Here is a 17,524-nt window from a genome sequence, read left to right as displayed (position 1 = left end):
GTTGCGGTTGTAACCTGAGTGTCCTGTCACCTGGCTGGTTCCCTTCTCTCCCCCTCCTCATGAGTCACTTCCAGGAGACAAAGAGGAGTTGGCAGTTTCCTGCCCCCAGAAGGAAGATCTGATCATTGTCCTTTGTTTCAGTCCATGCTGAATCCACTCCCATATGCAAGTTCTTTGTGATCTTGATTGTCTTCTGTCTAGGACCATCAGGGTTGGCCTAGCAACTGGGCAAGGCTCCTGTGGATGTGCTGGGATGGTGAAGGGATTATGGCTGCCCTGTATCAAACCTTCCCCATTTTGTAGTCCTTCCTTCAAGGAGTAAAATAAAAGTGGAACAGTGCAAAACCGATGTATGGTTGATTTTCTATGAACTAACTTGCGAAGCAGGAAACCAACACAAGAGCTAACGGTGAAATGATGATAAGCAAGACATTTTTGCATCTGTGGTTCCTTTCCGTATTCGTGGGTAAGTCCTGTATTTTTCTCTTTTTACCGTACAGATTAAAAAGAAGACCATGCTTGATGGATGGGGCTTGGGTGTGTAAATGTCAGGGCTAGGCACAACAGCTCTTTCATACAAAGGCATAGAAGACAATTCACAACAGCATAGCTTGCTAGCTATGCTATGATCATTCAACAGTTATCATGTGTGCCAGCCTTCCAATCTTGCTTGCTGCCGAGGGACCAGTGGCGTAGCGTGGGTTGTCAGCACCCGGGGCAAGGCACGTAATTTGCACCCCCTAACCCGTGGATTTGCACCCCCTAACCCTAACCCCCAGATGTTGCGCCCGGTGTGGCCGGCCCCCCCCTGCACCCCCCACGCTACGCCACTGGTTTCTGGCCATTTGCTATTCTGCTTATGAAATGTACTCAGAGTCGCAAAGTGATTTCATGCTCTTTATTCAGCTCATAGTGGTGAGGAGGAATGAATGAATGTCCCCTCAAAGTATCTGCTTTATATACATTATTTACACAATGGGCTGCACATGATTGGCTAATTCCGGAATTCTACTGTAAGCCTATCAGGTTGTGGATTCACTTCTATCTGGAGCCTGATTGGGTGGTTCCTGCCAACCAATCATATTGCTGCATTGTTCTAGGACCAATCAGACTGCTGCATTCTGAATCCTATTGTTCTAGGACCAATCAGACTGCTGCATATTGGATCCTATTGTTCTAGGACCAATCAGACTGCTGCAGTTTGGATCCTATTCAACTCAGTACATAACAGCTTACTTCCCTGAGTTTGAAGTTGAAAGGACATGGTCATACTGAGAAATGACTAACTGGTTGTCTGTATGTTTCCTGAATCGTGAGTTTACCTTTTGAGCAAGATTTTATTTTCTGTGCAGAACTTCATTCTTTCCCACAAAAGGAGATAATTTATCTTTGCTGATAACACAGGATTAAGGTGTTCATCCTTACATTAAGTATTAGGAGGTCAGGAAGTGTTATCAATGCCTCCTTGGACACATTTAAGATAAAGACTTGTACCAGCATCAATATAGTTCATCGAGGGGTACATTTTATATCAAGTTATGGCAACTTCACTGATGCCATGATCCACAGCAATAACCCATCAAAAACAACTGAGATTAGTACGCACCATTACATCCAATTAATTTGGAATGCTTTTGAAGTTGGCCCACGGGCTTTTTAATTGATTGATCAAATTGATTACTTGGCTAAATGTTGTAGTCTGGAAAGAAACAAGGCACGAGAGAGTCATGCTCAGCTGTCAGGAGGAGAGATTCCCTCAGAGGCCATTGCTTTTCTTCTAGAAAAAAGGTGCCCCAAATCTGTACCCTTCAGTATCCCCCTCAGAGGCCCAATGAGAACATGTGTTCCTTGCGAGGGGGTGGGGGGAGCAATGGAGTGAGCAGAGAACCAACTCTTGCATTTTATTTTCTCCTCACAAGAACCCTGTTAGGTAGGTTAGCTGAGAGATCATGACTGATCCAGTGTCACCTGGTGTACTGAGCCATATTTCAGATCCAATCCTCCCACGCAAAACTCAAGCTATACAGCTGCAAATAAACGTGTGTGTTTAAGTGCAATATACAATGTGACACTAGATGGTGATGGTGAGCCTTATGGAAAATTTAATTTTTGTGGGGGGGTTTTAAAAGCATTTTCAGAACGTTTTTCATATGTGTGTAGATTCCACCCATGGCTGACAAAGTTAAAAGGAGCCCAAGCAAATTGAATTCCGGTCGCCCCAGGAAAGCCGTGACTGAGTTATAAATTTGGGGGTGTGTGTATATCCTTTGGCCATCCTTTGTGTACATCCTTTGGCACAAGCAGAAACCTTTTCATTTCGCTTTGGGATCTGTAGCATCACCTGGCGAGAAATTAAGAGGCACATTTCAATCTGGGATTCAAGGTCCACTCGATTAATCACATCTCTTAGTTGTTCAATGCTTGAAGATGAAAAATGCCTGGTGGCCAGCAGCACAGCATACATTGCCGGCGCCTGGGGGGCCAGAGCGAACCCCCCTCAGGAGCCAAGTGGCACTGGCCTGCACCGTCTGCCCACCTGGGTAGGGGAGAATCTGGCTGGCCGATGCAAACCTTGGTGGGGGGATCTCCCTGACACCTGTGGAGAGGAGCCAATGTGGACTGGGCTGAGCTGGGGTCCCCCCTTTGCATACCTCCCTCTATCCGTTCCTGCTCACCTTGGGCCTGGGCTGCTGCTGCTGCCATACAAGGAGCGCAGCATGGCAAAGAAGGAGCTCGCCATGCAGCCATGTAGCGCAGGGGCCAGACTCTGCGTGGTCCAGACTGGAGAATGAACCCAGTCTTGGTTTTGGGGAACCTGCAGCCTTACAGATTATGGATGGGAGGAGACATTTTGTTCTTTTCTTATTTTAGGTAAAACTGCCTAATCCTCGCCTATTTCAAGGGGTATTTTTGAAGCGGTTCGTGCAGTTCGGTGAAATCTCCTACCTCTTTGCTTCTTCCACCACATGAGAACTCCAGCACAGACGCTGATGGCAACTTTTTCCACTGCGAGAATGGCAGCCAGCAGGGTTAAAGACATATTTTCGTAGCAAGCCTCATTTCCTTAAAAGATGAACATACAAAACAACAATATATGTTAGTTTCCAGGCCCTAATGCCACAGAGAACCATAGAAATGTAGACTTGGAAGGGATCCTAAAGGTCATCCAGTCCAACCCCCTGCAAGGCAGGAATCACAAGAAAAGAATCCTTGACAGGTGGTCATCCAATTTCTGCTTAAAAACCTCCAAGGAAGGAGAGTCCATCACCTTCTGAGGGAGTCCATTCCAATGTTGAACAGCTCTTACTGTCAGAAAGTTATTAATGTTTGGTTGCATTCCCCTTTCTTGCAATTGCAATCCATTGGTTCAAGTCCTACCCCTCCAGTGCAGGAGAAAACAGGCTTGCCCTTCGGATATTTGAAGACGGCTATCATATCATCCCTCAGTCTTCTCTTCTCCAGCCTAAACATACCCAACTCCCTCAACTGTTCCTCATCAGGCTTGGTTTCCAGACTCTTTATCATCTTGGTCACTCTCCTCTGCAGACATTCTAGCTTGTCAGTATTCTTCTCAAATTGTGGTGCCTAGAACTGGACACAGGACTCCCAGTGGGGTCTGGCCAATGGCTCATCCATATGTTCCAGGGGAAAACCTGCTCTTTACTGATGAATTGGAACAAATGTCAACCAGGTTTCCCACAGATGGATGTTTACTCTGATTCAGCTGTAAAGAGTGGGTTTTCCCAGGGAAAGTGGTAGAGCAAATGGAAAACCACTCAGCCTCCTACCTAGAAAGCATGGGACAAGGGGGAAACTGCTCAGACCTGTGCTTTCTAGACGCACGACAAGCAAGTGTAGATGTGCCCCCAAGGCAGAATACAATGGTACTTCCCTTGATCTGAACATTATACTTCTGTTGATGCAACCCAGAATTGCATTATAGTTGTTGTGGTGGTTGTTGTTTCCTACTGTATCGCACAGTTGACTCATCACACAGTTGACTCATGTTAACTGTGTAGATCCCTAGATCCTGTTCACATGTGCTGCTGTCAAGCCAAGTGTCTTCCATCCCACGTTTGTGCATCTGATTATTAATACCTTGCTTTTATCCCTGTTGAAGTACCGTACATTTTGTTTCTTTTGGTCCAGTTCTCCATCATCTTGTGCTGCAAACACCCAGTGAAATATAAAGAGTCACACATGGGGAAAATATCAAGATTGTTTGGGTCAGTGGGCTATCCTTTGTCCTATCCTGATTAAGAAGAAACAAATTATGCAAAGACATTTTCCAGGTCCTCAGTCCTCCTAGTCAGGTCACCTTCAAACAGGATTGTAAGACTACCGTAGCTTGGACCCATGACTCTGCCTAGAAATGAGTGGCGGAGCACTGTCTTCCTAAGTAGCTGTTAATGAGAGAAAAATCTTACCACTGCCAGTTTCTTCGTAAGGATATTAGGTAAAGGGACCCCGGACCATTAGGTCCAGTTGTGGAAGACTCTGGGGTTGCGGCGCTCATATTGCTTTATTGGCCGAGGGAGCCAATACTTGCACTTTGATGTTCTTTCAAACTGCTAGGTTGGCAGGAGCAGGGACTGAGCAATGGGAGCTCACCCCGTCACAGGGATTCAAACCGCCGACCTTCTGATCGGCAAGCCCTAGGCTCTGTGGTTTAACCCACAGCGCCACCTGCGTCCCTGTAAGGATATTACAAATGTTCTAATTCCACAAAACCACTTTTCTACCTTTTCCCAGGTCTTCTGTTCTCCTCACAGTCACTTAACTTCATCCACAAACAGGATTGCAAAATTAGAGGCGCATCCACACTTTTGCTTCTCCTGCTTTCCTCCAAGAAAATCCACTCTTTACAGCTGAATTGGAGCAAACATCAATCAGGTTTTCTGCAGATTGACATTTGCTCTAATTCAGCAGTAAAGAGTGGTCTTTTCTCAGGACAGTGGTAAGACAAGTGGAAGACCACTCAGACCTGTGTCTCAAAAGTAGAGGACAAGTGGAAGTATGAATGAGCCCAAGTTAGATGCAGGCATTACTCTGCCAAGAGAAAAATGAAGAGCAAACCTTACCAGTGTTGTTTACAACACCAGTGCTGCAGTTTTTCCGGATAGACACTTTCTTGGATGCTTTGCTAACAGGGTTCTCTACTTTGCAAGTGAAGTTCAAATCATTGCCTTCTAAATTGTGCCAGGTGACAAGAGATCTCCCAGTGGATTCACTCATGCTGGCTGGGGCCCAGCTGAACGTGGTGTCATCTTCCCAGCTGCCTGCAGAGCAGTTCAGCTGCAGAGTTCCATTCCCACCACGATAATCTTTTGGGTCACAGACAATCTCCAGGTCAGCCTCCAATAAACGCTCTGAACAGGAAGGGAGAGAGACATGATATACAAAACAGCACTAGTCAACAACAAATTTGTTGTCTGCGTTTCTTCAGTTGATTTAGGAGGAATCTGATGCATTGAATCCAAAAATCACATTGGTTTTGCTCAATCAGGTCAAGTTTTTGAGCTATGGCCACATGTCTTTTTTTACGTTTTTGTTCACATGTACGCTTGTGTGGAGCATTTTAGAAGAAGTTGGTGGGGGTAAAATGTCATGTTGAATAATTGTTTTGATTGGAAATGATTATTTTAATGACAAGAAGTATTCAGGTCCGATAGTTCTGGGTGATTATGTCGAAAAGGGATCAGTTTGAAGTCATAAAACCTCGAAATCTTCCATAATTTGGTGCGGCAAAGCATAAAGTTGGGGGATCAAAACTAAGTTAATGGGGCTTGGAGTGCCACAGTACGAACCCAAAGACTGGAGATTGTTCATTGACAGCAGCAATCGATCCCTGAAATGTGTTCTGCTACACAACGGCAACCAGTTTGCCTCTATACCCCTGGCTCACTCGAGTACACTGAAGGAGAACTATGAAGCAGTGAAGTATGTGCTGGAGAAAATTGGTTATGATCAGCATAAGTGGTTTATTTGTGTTGACCTGAAGATGGTGAACTTTTTGTTGGGACAACAGTCTGGCTTCACCAAGTACCCATGTTTTCTGTGCATGTGGGATAGTAGGGACCGTGCTCAGCATTACACGAAGAAGGACTGGCCTGTGCGGGAGGAATTGGTGCCTTGCAAAGAAAGTAACGTCATCAACGACCCTCTGGTGGACAGAGACAGAATACTCTTCCCACTGCTGCACATCAAGCTTGGCTTAATCAAGCAGTTCAACAAGGCTCTGGACAAGGATGGTGACTGCTTCACTTACTTGTGCCAGGCTTTTCCAGGATTGACCATGGAGAAGTTGAAAGCTGGCATCTTTGACGGTCCTCAGATCTGTCAGCTCATCAGAGATCCAGAGTTCGGAAACTCAATGAACGAAGTGGAACTGGAAGCGTGGAAGGCATTTGTTCTGGTAGTGAAGAACTTTCTTGGCAACAATAAGGCCAGAAACTACGCAGAACTTATCAACAACATGCTGACTGCTTTCAGAAACCTGGGCTGCAACATGAGTGTCAAGATGCACTACCTATTTTCACATATGGACTGGTTTCCTGAGAACCTGGGTTCAGTGAGTGACGAGCAGGGGGAGAGATTCCATCAGGACATGAAAGAGATGGAGACCAGGTATCAGGGTCGCTGGGACACAGTCATGATGGCTGACTACTGTTGGACTCTGAAGAGAGACCTCCCTGCCGCTGCGCATTCCTGGAGTTCCATGAAATGGAAGTTCAAGCCCTGAAGTTTGAAAAATGGTGAAGCAACATGCAATTTACGTGTACTTACCTTTATCAATGCCCACCATTCAGTTTACAGTAAACCTGACCTGATGGAGAGAAACGGATGCCATTTCCTGATTCAGCAGTGCAAAAATACCCTAAATCAGTTGTAGAAATCTAGACAACATTCAAAAAGTAAAAAATTGTTGCCCAGTGATTAGCAGAAAGGCAAATGAGGTAGCTGCAAATAAATGGAAAGGGAAGAAAAAACAGCAGCAAAAGCATAAGAAAAGTTTTTATTTAGAACGGAAATAAGCAACAAAACATGAGAGATTATTTCCTTCCCTACAGACTCCCTTGAAGACCAGTAGAGAATCTATATGTACTTCCATTGATTTCAAACACTGGGTATGCGTGGCCCAGGATGAGGCGTTCTTTGTGCTGGACCTCGAGCTATGGAATTCCCTCCCTGCCTGGATATAGTTTTTCTATCAAATGCTAAACACACCCCTCTTTATCTTGGCCTCTGACACCTCATATATATTTCAGGCCGTCCTAATCTGCTACATTTAAATTGTTTTACTTGATTTTAAAACCTTTTAATCTGTCCTGGGGCCTTACGGTAAAGGGCAGGAAATAAATACAATATAATATGCCTGGCAGAGTGGGAATTCTATGCCAAAATACCCCACACTGTGGTGTTCATCCCTTGTTGTGGGAAGAGGTGAAAGTGGTGTGATGGAGCCATTCTAGCTCTTGTGGGGTGCACCATCACCTCAAAAACCTGTTAGGCCACAGCTGATAATGAGACATAATCATGAGTTAATATGAGACCTTACTAATGGGGATGGGCCCTGGTGGGGTTTTTTGTGGAGGGTCTGGATAGAGTTCCATATTGTGTTGTATGAAGTACCATTTTAATTCTCCTTGCAGGCCTCATCAGTGCAGAAGGGCCCTGGTGTGGATGCAGGCCCAGAATTACGGTATTTTCACAGGTTCAGGGACTGAAGGAGAGATGCTCTATTATCATTTGTGACTCTACATGAAAGCCAGTTCAAGGCATAAGATGCTTCGATCAGAGCCCCATCCTGGGTGCCTGAAATGTTTAGAATACTTACTATACACCATCAGGGTAAAGGTTTCCGTTATTGGAACTTTGTCATCAGCTATCCAGATCTGTGCTGTGTATGGGCCAGAATCCTCTTGACTTAGATTATTGATTTGTAACCTTTTGCAGTCCTCAGAGACACTCAGCCGCCCTCTATATGCTAGAATTTGGTCAGTGAGATCACATCTTTCTTCTGGATCCTTTCGTGGAATCGCTGCCACAAAAATTTGAATAGCTTGCTTTTCCTTAGTTCTAAACCAGGTAATCTTTTTGAATTGTTCTGAAGTGTTCAGCAGGAAAGTTGCAGGTTCTCCCAGAACTCCTTTCATTTTATCAGCATTTTTTTTCACCAGAGGAAGCTGCATGGTCAAGAAAATGAAGGAAGAAATGGTCAAGAAACACTGAAAGTTGCATTATGTCAAGTCAGACCACTGGTCCATCTAGCTTAGTATTGTCCACACTGACAGGCAGAAGCTCTGCAGGATTCCAGCTAGGCTTTCTCAGCCTTTATTTTTTGTTCACATTCAACCAAGGGTCAAACCGTGAAGATGTTGCAGTGTCACCGATCCTCTAAGGGCAGGTGCACACCTTCCATTTAAAGCACATCCAACACACCTCTAAAGCACATGGCTTCTCCCCAAAGAATTCTTGAGGCTGTAGAATGTTAAAGGTGCTGGGAGTTATAGTTCTGTGAGAGGAAACTACAGTTCCCAGGATTATTTGGATAATCCATGTGCTTTAAATAGATGGTGTGGAGCTGCCCAAAGTCTTCCAAAAGCAATTCTAGTTTTCCAGAGCTGGGTTCTGAAGAGAATAACAAAATGGTGCCCCCGCCCTGTTCCATGGACTGGTGACTGGTGCTCCCAGAGCAAAGCTGGAGGGTGTTTGTTACCCCTCTTGGGTTGCCTTTGTGCCATCAGTAGTGGAGCCAGGGGAGAGCCAGCAGCTTCTCCTTCCCTCAAGTGCCCCCTCCAGTATGTGACCTCTCTGAAGCTGGACTTGGGCCAGACTAAAATTCCTGGCCCTACTTGAAGCAAAAGATGGCCGTTCACAGCAATGCAGCCAGAGCATTTGGGGGCCTGTGCTAGGAGGGCAGTTAAGTCTATAACTAAGCCAGACCCTGTATGAAGGAAGTCTTGCTCTCCTCCACTAATCACGGCACAAAGAAGAATTAACAAGGACACATTTCCTCTCTCTCTGTCCCAAAAAAGCCAATCATACAGGTCGGCCAAAGCAGTTTCTGTGCCAAAACTGGGGCTAAACCCCAACTGAAATGGATCTCAAAAATAAGTTTTCTCCAAGAGTGCCTGGATCTGGTCCACAACCACCTGCTCAAGAACCTTGGCCAAGAAGGGAGATTGTTGACAGGCCAGTAATTACTTAAGATTTTTCGAATCCAGAAATGGTTTCTTGAGGAGTGTTTCCATACCCTCCTTCCATTGTAGCACCCTGCTTGTGGTTAACGCTTAGCTGGAATGAAATATTCAACGCAGCAATAGAGAAATTAAAATAATAATTTATTTGTCAGACAAATAAATGAGAGGCACAGTGGTATATGGTTACCAAGCTCTGGCCTGGCCTCCTGCCATTATGGCCAGCACTTATATTTCCTTAATCCAGCCCCCTTGCTCCTCCTGTGGCTGCCTCTGTCCAATCAGCCTGGTTGAAATTCCTATTGGCTGTTTGCTAGAACCAATCACAAAAGATACACCCATTTCCTTTTTGCCTTTTATGGGAAACAAAAAGCTATATATTCTTCTATCTATAAATGACAAATAAGTAGTCATATATCTTACATTTGTCTCAACAAGGAACCTTAATTACCAGCTCACCTCTTGCCCTCCTTGCCCTATTGCCCTCCAAAACAGATGGTTAATCTTAAATTTTTATCTTAAACAGATGTCAAGGATCTTGAGTTCACATCATCATTGAAAGATCTCCTTCTTTTGGAGGTCTTTAAACAAAGGCCTGACAACCATATGTGTGCTCTAAGATGTTTCCTGCTTGGCAGGGGGGCTGGGCTGATGGCCCCTGTGGTCTCTTCCAACTATATGAAATAAGAATCTAGCATAAGGATTTAACATTTCTTAGCTTCTAATTCCTTTGCATAATTACATTTAAGCCAATATATTTAATACATAACATAAATAACCTTTTAAAAGGAAAAGAAATCTTAAAAGGATCTCAGTTTAAGAAAGAAATAACTTTAGAAAAAGACTTCCCAAAATACTCTCTTCCTTTCTGCCAGCCAGATGCTCTTGGCCTTTTAACCTTAGGAAAATATGGCTCAAGTTTAATGGGAGGCACATGGTTTTATTTTACTATTTACCAACTCTTAATTATGTTTTTCTCTGCTTTTTTTTATCTTCTGTAATATGTAGGGTCAGTGTAACCTTGGCTGTCAGCCTGTAATTCCCTTTTTACGACTTTGAGAATTGTTTTCTGCTATAAATCAGGGTGCCCCCTTGTCCAGGAGAATAAACATTGCCAAGGTTCTTAGGCAGCTGGTCTTCTGCCTGGCATGAAACATTTGTGAATTTTTAAGCTCATTTTAAAATGCAGGCTATGATTAGATGCCTCACCATACCCTCCAACATTTCTCTGATGAAAATAGAGACGTCCCATTCCATAATGATAATTTTACTATTTATACCCTACACATCTTATTGGCACTCTGGGCAGCTTCCAATATATATAAAAACACAATAAAACATTAAATATTTAAAAAAGTCACCTTCCCTATTCAGGATTACCTTCAGACGGCTCTGGGGTTGGATAACTTCATAACCTCCAACATTTATTGAATGAAAATAGGGATATCCCAAGGAAAAGCGGAGCATTTTGGGGTCAAATCAGAAACCGAGATGGCTCTAAATCAGGGATGTCCCTGGAAAACATTCTCGCAGGCAGTGACTAACCCCTCTTGCAAAAAGGCATTAACCACTTCCTTAGCCCAGCCAGCTGCCTCCTCCCTGCTTGTTTTTATCAGATGCACACACAATTAATGATTGCTCTATACACACACAAATCAATTAATTAATCACTCCGCTTCCTCCCCGAGGAGATGAGGCTGGCACAACAATACACAGGACTGAAAAACATTTAAAAGCAATCAAATCTCTTTACACAGCGGAATCATTTCAAGGTTGCTGGGAATGGTGTGTCTCGGTGATGAGTGCCTAGAGGAACAGGAAGGTTTTCTGTTTCTGCCTGGATATTCCATAATAGTGAAGGACTGGCACATTTCAGCAAGGAGGGCAGCTGCTACCAAGAAGACCCTGTTCACTGGAAAGCACCGAACAGGCAGCACTCAGTAGCACCACCACCACCAACAACAGGGCCTCCCCCTGCCAATTGCACAACCCAATATAACCATAGTTACATATGGCCCTGTGACGGTGGAATGTGTGTGTGGCAAGATCTGCAACTTCCTTCCCAGAATTGTAAAGTAGGAAGGGATCCCAAGAGTCGTCTACTCCAACCTCCTGCACATATTCATTAATCTTAAGTCCTTCAGACTTTTAATGGAGAAAGCCCCGGGTTTTGGATTATTCTGGTTTAAATGAGGACCACGTCTCTCTCTTTTTAGTATAATTTTTATTAAGTTTTCTATTTTAAAATTTAAAATATTCATTAAACAACCTTAAAATGTCAATGACTTCCCTTCTTCTCTTTCCATGGCTCAATTCGCATATCGTAAATCCTTGCATATTTTACATAAATTAAACCATTCACTATTCCATTAATACACCCATCAAAACATTATTATTATTATTATTATTATTATTATTATTATTATTATTAATTTATACCTCGCCCATCAGGCTGGGTTTCCCCAGCCACTCTGGGTGGCTCCCAACAGAATTAAAAGCACAGTAGAACATCAAACATTAAATACTTCTCCATACAGGGCTGACTTCAGATGTCTTCTGAAAGGCAGATAGTTGTTTATTTCCTTGACATCTGAAGGGAGGGCGTTTCACAGGGTGGGCACCACTACCAAGAAGGCCCTCTTTTTACACAGTTGAATTTATCTTAATGCAGCCAACTAATGAGGACCACGTCTTCCACATGATAGGTGACAAATGAGGATAGCCTGAAAACATTTTTGCTGTTGGGAATCACCTTAAACTTATTTGCATACCAGGAATGCCTCCTTCATGGTCTCACAGCTGACACCCCACCTACCCACCTTTAGGGCCATCACCAAACAGTGGAGGCTCACTCTTCATGCGTGGAGCGAAGTGGGCGGTACCCCAGAAACCTGCCACAATAAACTAGGGGTGGGGTCTTTAAAGTGCCACCACCAAACACTGTGTAATTTTGGAGCCAGGATTTGTGATAGAGGAAATGTTTTAAAGGAGTTGAGGAAGGACCTTCAAGTAACCAAGACCCTATCTATCAAGCATGTTCTTCCTTTTCAGATGGGGGAGGGGGGAGTTTGCATCCAGAACTTACCAGCTGGTAGTGCAAGTAGCCCCAGAATGAAAAATGCCTTGCATAGTATCATTTCGGCTTTGCTCTGCTGTTTCTTTACTGCCTGTTTCCTGCCATCAAGGCTCCGTGTAAGTCATATGAAACCGAAAGTGTGTGCGTGTTCTCTAAAAATCACCACCTCGACCAGAGACAAAAATAAGCTGCCTTATATGGAACCAGAACATTGCTCTGATAGTCTTCACCAGGGGAAACAAAACTCTGGACTATGGGCCCACCCCAATGTCCCCTTTTGGCCCATGAGGCTTGCCTATCTCCTGATGTCCGGTGAGGTCAGGTGTAAGACAGGTAAAAGCCATGGCATCAAATACAATAGGAAGAAAACATTAGAACCGTTGGCATGAATTGGGCACCTTTTGAAATTGGCAGCCTGGGCGGCGACAGAAGAAAGCACCAAATTCAAAAAGTGCTGAATTCAAGCCAAGGTTGCAAAGGCAAAATTAGGAGCACACTTTGAGGGCCCTCCTTTCTCTTCCTTTGCAGCAGCAGCAGGGCTTTAAATCACCTGATGTCAGAAGATTGACAGGTAGGTGGCCAACCCACCTATCAAAATGGCCTGCAGAGGAGTGGCCTTTAGTTCCCGACCTCTGAAACGACATGGGCTGGCGAGGGCTCTCCAGGGTTTCAGACAAAGGACTCTCCCAGCCCCATCTGGAGATGCTGGGGATTGAACCCAGGACCTTCTGATGTTTTATCTGTGGGTCAAAAGGTCATGTTGGAGATGGCAGGATCATTATATTAGAGCAGCGGTTGCCAAACTGGACTCCGCAGAAGAAGAGTTTGGATTTGATATCCCGCTTTATCACTACCCAAAGGAGTCTCAAAGCGGCTAACATTCTCCTTTCCCTCCCCCCCCCCCTACAACAAACACTCTGTGAGGTGAATGGGGCTGAGAGACTTCAAAGAAGTGTGACTGGCCCAAGGTCACCCAGCAGCTGCATGTGGAGGAGTGGAGACGCGAACCCGGTTCCCCAGATTACACATCTACCACTCTTAACCACTACACCACACTTGGTGCTCCACAAAGCATCTTCAAGTGTTCCATGAAGAGACTGGAAAGAAAAATAAGTGAATATGAGCCCGTGGCATAAGGGTGAGACTCAGTGGTGGACCTGCATTTGGGGGACCCTGAAGCTCAAACTGCCATGTGAGGGTTTGACTAACCACTTATACTCTTCAATGGGGTTGTTCCATGACAGATCACCACACCTCTACAATGTCTGTGCTACTGACTCAAGCTTTGGGGTTGTTGAAATGTATACAACAACAAAAATAAACAACCTGACTCAAATCAATGTGGCTCAGATTAGGTCTCCTGGACCCAAATTTCTTAAGCAATGTGCACTAAAGTTGCTTTTGGGGCCCCTGTGGGATTAGGGGCCCAGACTTTTAAGCTTCCTTAGTTTCATAGTAGATCTGTCCCGGCGATGATAGTGCTCCGTGACAAATTTCTTTCCTGAAAAGTTCTCTGCGACTCGAAAAGTTTGGGAACTGCTGCATTAGTGGATATTGATTGCAAAAATGTTCACAGGTGTTGCCTGTGTATTTTTCTCCTAGCTTCCTGGATATTTGTCCACCTCTGGTGAAATCCTAGCTGACCCACTCCAAACTGGTGTCCTGTGATGTGTGACTGATCCCTATCCTGCACCCACCAGTGCTAACCCCAAATATCTCCTGTCTGGTGCAAAAGGGCCTAGCGGGACCAGCCTGTGGTAACTCACTCCTCTAGGTCAGGAGGGCAAGCAATATATTTGGCGTCTTCATGGTCCATCCCTGTGTAAGGGATGAGTCAACTGCAGCTCCCCTGCCCTGCTTCCGGGGTTTCAGAGGGGAGGGAACTGGCTCCTTGCACAGGCAGTGGCCTGTGATGTGTTCCAAGTATGGGTCCCAGGACCACCAGATGGTGTCTGATACCATCAACTCACTCATGAGTTTGGTGTAGGGTTTGCCCGCACTGCAGGCTATCAGCAGGGGCTTGTTGTTAAGGCCCCAGCCTCCTAAGGCTCTGCTGAGGAGGGCATGGATGAAGACTCTCTATGTCTGCTGGGGAGGGGAGTGTATTTGCCTATTTTACATTCCCTGGTTTCCTTCATGGCTGTTTTCCTGTTCTTGAACGGGATGGTGATGTCTACCATTATGACTTTCTTCTGGTCCTCAAGGTGGATGACAATGTCAGGTCTCAGTTGGCTTCCTTTGTTGGGTGCTACACTTGATACTGGCCAATAGGCAGAGAAGTGGACTGTTTGGAAAGGATATGGGACTCCATTACTCTCCGAGAGCGCATGAATGCTGGAAAGAGCTCACCAGCACATCAGAACCATTCTCAGTTCCACAAAATATACTCCAACCACATTTCTCTTTCCCGTGCACATTTGCAGCAAATTTTCCACACCATCAGAGTCCTTTCAAGGACATATATTCAAGCATATATTCAAAGACACACAGCAGCACCCATAACATGAGCCTTTATCACCCTGGCCTTAGGACATGCGTCAGGAAGCTGTTTTGCTTAATTTTGGACCAGCTTGATCATGGATCTTCTTTGTGCTCCTCTTAATGGGATGTGGGTGATTTCTTGAATGAACATACAGCACATTTCTTGAACACACAGCACATTCAAAGCACATATTATTATTATTAATCATAATAGAGCTTACGGTATATACCGCCCTATACCCGGAGGTCTCAGGGCGGTTCACAGAACAAATAAGAATATAAAACCACAAAATATATAATCAAAATGAAAGCAACAACCCAATTACACCCCCCCCAAAAAACCCCACATTTTAAAAGGGCATAGGATCAATCAAATCAACCAAAAGGCCTGTTTAAAAAGGAATGTTTTTGCCTGGTGCATAAAGGTGTATCTTCAGGGTCCCTTCCAGCTCTACAGTTCTATGAGTCTATAAGTCTATTCCGAAGCCAGGGTGGAAAAGTTTCGTGTTCTGTGTACTGCTGTATGTCTTTCGATATGTGACCATCTCTAAATGTGGGAGGTTGGGTACACTACAAAGCCTTTTAATAATCAAAAATGACAGGGGGATAATTGGAATATAATTCAGGCTTTGGCCAAGGCTTTGTGCTCCAAGCAGGAAATGTACTCCATTAACTCAGAAGAGCTAAAGGCAAACAACCTGTTCAGCCATATTCTGCTTTCCAAGTTCACTTTAAGCTCTCAGGTGTTTGCTCCAATGTCTGAGTAAGGCTTTTGCCTTCCGTTCTTTGCAAAGGCTTTTGGCCCCAAACCACAAACAGAGTTGGTCCAGAGGACTCTAGAAGCTTCCAAGTTACAAAGAGATTCCGGAAGGTCTTCAATTCTACCTACAGTAGATAATATGATTTTGATCCTGCAAGGCATTTGATTCAAATATATCAGTCAGGGATATTCGGTCCCTCAGCCTCACTTTGTATATACACCAGGTGCTTCTTTAATTTTCTGCTGCCATCAGTTCACTCAGAACATTTTCCAAACCTCCTAATACCTGTTATGGAAAGCTTAGGTGTGAGCTGGACACCAACGCTACAGACAAGCTGAACTTGAACTGAGAGGGTTGGTTTGTTAAAGAAATACTACATGCAGAAGGGAATAACAATATTTATATTGGGGTCTTCAAGGTGTTTGTTGGCAGCATCTGAAGACACAAGAGACAGCATTGCTGACCTCAGATTCTACATGGCTTGGACCTTAAGCCACGTTCCCTAAACCTCTACCCCACAGAGTACTCCCACAACCCAGTCTCCATCCTTTCAGACCAATCACCTCCTTCCCTTTGCAAACTCGTTCTTTCCAGATTTTTTTGTTGAATGCTGTTATACTTTCCAGTAATATTGGCTGCATTGTCAAACAATTATTCTCTACACTATCAGTATCAGCTCAGCTAGGGTTGCCATATTTCAAAAAGTAAAAACCAGGGCACCCAAAAATTGCTGAGCTTTTTTTAAGGAAACCACCACGATTCTCTCTTTAAGTTTTCCAACTTCTTAGTTAGGATCCAGGACAAACCTCACAAAGTGTGCAACCAGTGTGCATCACTAGGGGAAACATATCTGACAATGACAACAAGTCGATCAACATGGGAAACATCAGGAGTCTAAACAACAGATAAACTAAAATAACCTGCCTGATTGATGTCACTCAGTATTGCTTCTCAAACTGTATTAGCCATCAACTGGATATCCTCTTCACATATGGTTTTGGATAAGTGCGATGGCTGATCAGAGCCTTTACTTCCATATTGATTTATGTGAGCACATGGGAAGGGATCCAATTTGGAAATTAATTCAAACAATCCAATAAAGCTACTATTGTCTGCTGAACCAAACCTTCGCCGCATCAAGCAGTTGGTCCCTTACCTTTCCCGCCCCGACCTGGCCACAGTGATCCATGCGACGGTCATCTCCAGGCTTGACTACTGTAATTCGCTCTACGCGGGGCTGCCCTTGAAGCTGTCCCAGAAAATCCAGCGGGTGCAGAATGCTGCAGCGAGGCTCCTCACAGGATCTCTGCCATGGGAGCATATTCATCCAGTGCTTTTCAAGCTGCACTGGCTCCCGGTGGAGTACGGGGTCAGATTTAAGGTGCTGCTTTTGACCTTTAAAGCCCTTCAGAGCCTAGGACCCTCGTACCTACGGGACCGCCTCTCCCGTTATGCCCCACAGAGAGCCTCAAGGTCCATAAAGAGCAACACCCTAGTGGTCCTGGCCCTAAGGAAGTTAGATTGGCTTCAACCAGAGCCAGGGCCTTTTCAACTCTGGCTCCGGCCTGGTGGAACGCTCTGCCTCATGAGACCAGGGCCCTGCAGGATCTGATTTCTTTCCGCAGGGCCTGTAAGACAGAGTTGTTCCGCCTGGCCTTTGGCTTGGAGCCAATTTGATTCCCTCCGTCTCTTTCTTTTTTCTTTTCCTTCTCCTCCTGCGAGGAGGCTACTTTTTAATATTTTAATGTTTCAATATTTTAATGTTGTATTTTAATTTTGTTTTTAAGTTGTAATCATTCAACTTGTTTTTATTATTGCTTGTAAGCTGCTCTGAGCCCGGCCTTGGCTGGGGAGGGCGGGGTATAAATAAAAATTATTATTATTGTTATTGTTATTGTTATTGTTATCATCTCACCTAAATGACCCCAAGCCATGTTCTGCCAAAAAGGAAATCACTACTATAACTTGCTGAAGTATGTGCGTCTAGGAATCTAGGAGGAAGAGAA

The 17,524-nt window shown here is 44.6% G+C and overlaps 1 protein-coding gene across 3 annotated transcripts; it reads right to left on the bottom strand.

Moving 5' to 3' along the window:
• Positions 1-1,287: 1,287 nt before the first annotated feature.
• On the bottom strand, positions 1,288-12,407 carry LOC307204965 (SLAM family member 5-like). Of its 3 annotated transcripts, none has more exons than XR_013833791.1 (5): positions 12,286-12,406; positions 7,838-8,186; positions 5,095-5,369; positions 2,947-3,055; positions 1,288-2,341 (listed from the first exon to the last, which is right to left on the bottom strand). XR_013833791.1 is itself a non-coding variant. In XM_079957195.1 (5 exons), the coding sequence occupies exons 2-5, from the start codon at positions 8,154-8,156 to the stop codon at positions 2,313-2,315; spliced, it is 753 nt and encodes a 250-aa protein (XP_079813321.1). In that variant the 5' UTR covers positions 8,157-8,186; positions 12,286-12,407; the 3' UTR covers positions 1,288-2,312. The 3 variants fall into 3 exon arrangements, 2 of the variants coding, with proteins under 2 accessions (XP_079813321.1, XP_079813322.1); XM_079957195.1 differs by having other exon boundaries at positions 2,947-3,063; positions 5,082-5,369; positions 12,286-12,407; XM_079957196.1 differs by lacking the exon at positions 12,286-12,406 and adding an exon at positions 10,954-11,095 and having other exon boundaries at positions 2,947-3,063; positions 5,082-5,369.
• Positions 12,408-17,524: the final 5,117 nt, after the last annotated feature.

This window comes from Podarcis cretensis (assembly GCF_951804945.1).
Source record: "Podarcis cretensis genome assembly, chromosome: 16".
Taxonomy (NCBI): domain Eukaryota; kingdom Metazoa; phylum Chordata; class Lepidosauria; order Squamata; family Lacertidae; genus Podarcis; species Podarcis cretensis.
Note: the sequence above shows the minus strand (reverse complement) of the source record. Positions and strands in the feature narration are given on the sequence as shown.